A 3,938-nucleotide genomic window follows, 5' to 3' on the forward strand; every position below is an offset into this window, starting at 1 on the left:
TTATTGGTGTTTTCCATAGAAACAACCCTACATTTCCAGGTTGTTTGTTTTTTCTCCCACCAGCCAGGGGCTGTTGTTAAAAAGTCCCAATTCGTAGGTTTTGGTTTGGGAGGGGGAAGAGGATGTTTTACACGGTTAAGCTTGGGACGGGGGGCAAATCCCCCATGTACTTTTTCAAGGCAGAAGCACAAAATTACAAAACAGATCAGAAGAGATGTGGTCAGCTTCCTGGGCGCAGCAGTGCCCTGCAGCGCTGTCTTGGTGTTGTTCCATGACCCTGTCGTGGCACAGAGGCTCCAGGTGGGCTTCCGACAGATCACCTTACCAGAGTTATTATGAGGTGCTAGTAGAGAAAATTTACACTTAAGAAAAAAATCTAAATGTGCCTTCTTAAAAGAGATTTCTTACTAGTAATTTTCTGCCTTTTACTCCTGGTTGCACGTGAGGTCTAGTTTTCCTCTGCCTGCTAGTTGCCCTCCAGGTTTGTATCTATATACTGCTTCATCAACCACCAACTTGCATTGTTTCGCTATTCATAAAAATTGCTTTGTACGCTTAGTTATTTTATGTTTATTCATGCATTTTTTATGATCGTATCAATTATAGTGCTCATTATAACATGTTTAATTACTAAGAATTTTGGGGGGAAAATATTAAAAAGTAAAGCACCGGGCTTCCCTGGTGGCGCAGTGGTTGCGCGTCCGCCTGCCGATGCAGGGGAGCCGGGTTCGCGCCCCGGTCTGGGAGGATCCCACGTGCCGCGGAGCGGCTGGGCCCGTGAGCCATGGCCGCTGGGCCTGCGCGTCCGGAGCCTGTGCTCCGCAACGGGGGAGGCCGCAACAGAGGGAGGCCCGCGTACCGCAAAAAAAAAAAAAAAAAAAAGTAAAGCACCTATCATAATTACTAATTGTGCTTAATTTGAAATTAGAATGTCCTGAATTTAAAAAAAAAATGGTATGGTAGTTCCTCCAAAGGTTACATACGGTTACCATATGGTCCAGCAATTCTACTCCTAGGTATATACTCAAGGGAGTTGAAAATATATATCCACACAAAAACTTGTACAGGAATGTTCATGGCAGCATTATTCATAATTGTAAAAAAGTAGAAATAACCCAAATATCTATCACCTGGTGAGTCAATAAGCAAATGTGTTACTCTGATTTTATTATTTCCTTTTTTTATTCAATAATAAAAGTAATGAAGTACTGATAAATGCTACAGCATGGATGATCCTTGAAAACATGCTAAATGATGGAAGCCTGTCACAAAAGGCCATATATTTTGTCATCCCTTTTATAAGAAATGTCTAGAATAGGCAAATCCGTAGAGACAGAAAGTAAATTAGTGGTTGCCAGAGCCTAGGAGGAGTGGGGAATGAGAGTGACTGCTAATACAGAGATTCTTCTTAGGATGATGAAAATGTTCTGTAATTAAATAGTGGTGATGGTTGCATACTCTAGTGAATATGTTAAAAACCAGTGAATAGTACACTTAGGTAAAAAAGAAAAAACTAGGCAGTTTCTTACGGTTGCTACTTCTCCAGCAGCCCACTCAAGTGGAGGCTGGTTTTGTCTCCCATCTCACTTTCCTACAAGCTCCCCGAAGCTATGTCCAGACCACTTCTTCTCTTGCAAAAACCCTGTCCTTTTGAGGCGCCTGCCTCCTGGATATGCTCTCCTGTCTTGCTCACTGCCATCGTCTCTGAACATCCCGGTGACTCCCCATCATTCTTTGAAAATATTAGGCTCTGGATCACTTCTTTCAACTTCAACCCAACATCTGTCATCACTTTTTGTTAGCTTCTTACCCCTATGTATCACTAGTCCTACACCTGGCCTCCAGATTCATAACTTCTTCCTCCCTCATGCCCATTTTCTTAATTTCACCTTAGCTACCCATTCCTATATTCTCAATTCTGATCTCCAAAATCTCAAATGCAGACATCCCGGTCTATGAGTACAGCCTTTCCACTTTCCTTGCTTAATAATCTTACTATCACAGATTCTTAATACCATCCTGACCCCTAATCCAGATATATATATATGAGGAAATCTTAAAGGAAGTGGAAAATTTACCCAGGAAAAGAGATACAGTGGCCATGCTAGCTATCTTCAAAAACTCAAAGGGTTGAAATGCAGAAAATAGTATAGATTTATCCATTGTGGATCTCCAGAGCATAATGTGGACCTAGTGGGTTGAAATTTTAATATAGAAGCTGATTTAACCTAAATATCTGTGAATACTTGCTAACAGCTAAAGCTGTCCCCGAATTGAAGTAGAGGTAGTGAGTACTCACTAATAGCGTTCAAGCAAAGTGTGGTTTGCAGGAGTTGTCAAGCTTTTTCTGCAAAAGCTTAGTAAGCTTTGCAGGCCAGATGGTCACTGCTGCAACTGTTGAACTCTGTCATTATCTCATGAAAACAGCCATAGACAAGATGTAGACAAGTAGACATTGCTGTGTTCCAATAAAAGTTTATTTACAAACACAAGCAGCAGGCCAGATTCAGCCTACATGCTGTAATTTGCCAATCTCTGCTGTAGAGGATGTTCATTATTGCTTTGGGATTTGTATGAGATAAATTCTACAAGCTCTATGTCTTTTAGGGACAAGGAGAGAAAGAAGGACACTAGATAGGTATTTGCCATTTCAAATTTTGCTAAATAATTAGTATTTGGTCATTTTCCCTCCAAACCTAAAAGTAGGGAATGATTTTACTGATTAAAGAAAGACTAGTTTTCTGAAGCACAGAGTACTTACTTAGATTATAAAAGTTCAATGCTAGTGATAGTAGCCCTAGTGGAAGAGGATATTAGATCCTGTTTTGTTAAACAATGCTGTGTACCTTCCCTCTCCTTGTAGTCCCTTTGAGGAAAGTATAACAGGCTTCAAAATTTAGAGTGAAAGAGCTGTACTAAAAAGTTATTGAAAGTCTGGAAGACATACGTCTACCTATTTTAGCATGCTTCTGTATTTCATATGTTAATTTTCTTTTAGAAGTTATGTTTGTGAAACTGTTGAACAGGTGACTAATTTAAAAACCCGAAATCGTGATGTTTTTTATTTTGGTCTAGCAGAAACAAACCAGTTTTGAGCAACCTGCCCCTTCGGTTTCAAAGCAGTCGCCACCGATATCAACACCTAAATGGATTGACCCAAAGTCTATTTGTAAGACGCCCAGCAACAGTGTCTTGGACGATTATATGAGCTGGTAATTACTTTTGGTTCTTTGCTTGGTACAATAGAAATAACATGGGCTTCGGGGCCAAACAGACGGAGGTGGATCCTGCTCTTTTACTTTAAAGACTTTCCAAATTCATATTATTTTTCTCAGCATCAGTTTTTTTTATCTGTAAAAGGGGAGGGGAAGGTGGCTACGGTATATTTTTAAGGACTGTAATGAAAGTCTCTGTCATATTGTAATCTGTACCTACTATTATATATACGCTATACTTTTTATACTTACCTATAGGCAGTACCTTTAAGTACTCTAAGTATGCAAAACTTCTTGATAATCATGCATTGCCACATGGATAACTCTCTGTAACTGAAGAGAGATTTTAAAGGTTAGCATTCTTAGAGCGGGTAAAGTGTGGATACATTATATAGCAAAGGAGGTGTTAACTGGAGTGTGATGGTCTCTGCTGGTGGTGCAGCTCACATAGCGCTGGTGGCGTTCAAGACCGGAGCGGCGGGCAGTGAGGGATGAGTGAAGAAGTTGGTCAGTGCTGATTGACAGGAAACACAAGGGATATTGAAAAGCAAATCAACGGCATTTCTAAGAAAAGAAAGAAAGGGATGTGGCATATCCTATAACTAGGGGCTATATATATATTTTTTTTTTTTCTTTTTTTTTTTTTTGCGGTACGCCGGCCTTTCACCGCTGTGGCCTCTCCCGTCGCGGGGCACAGGCTCCGGACGCGCGGGCTCAGCGGCC

General features: G+C 40.7%; 1 protein-coding gene across 8 annotated transcripts in view; it reads left to right on the plus strand.

The window, feature by feature from the left end:
* The window catches only part of TTK (TTK protein kinase), a 92,513-nt gene that overhangs the window by 70,251 nt on the left and 18,324 nt on the right, over positions 1-3,938 (plus strand). For 7 of the 8 annotated variants that reach the window (XR_008618444.1, XM_055087674.1, XM_055087676.1 and 4 more), the window contains one exon: positions 3,076-3,212. Coding sequence is in view for 7 of the 8 variants with exons in the window: in XM_055087674.1 (XP_054943649.1) it covers positions 3,076-3,212 (137 nt within the window). In the remaining variant the exon portion in view is untranslated. The remainder of the gene's footprint in view (positions 1-3,075; positions 3,213-3,938) is intronic. The other variant, XM_055087675.1, reaches the window with a different exon arrangement.

This window comes from Physeter macrocephalus, chromosome 11 (genome assembly GCF_002837175.3).
Source record: "Physeter macrocephalus isolate SW-GA chromosome 11, ASM283717v5, whole genome shotgun sequence".
NCBI classification, from domain to species: domain Eukaryota; kingdom Metazoa; phylum Chordata; class Mammalia; order Artiodactyla; family Physeteridae; genus Physeter; species Physeter macrocephalus.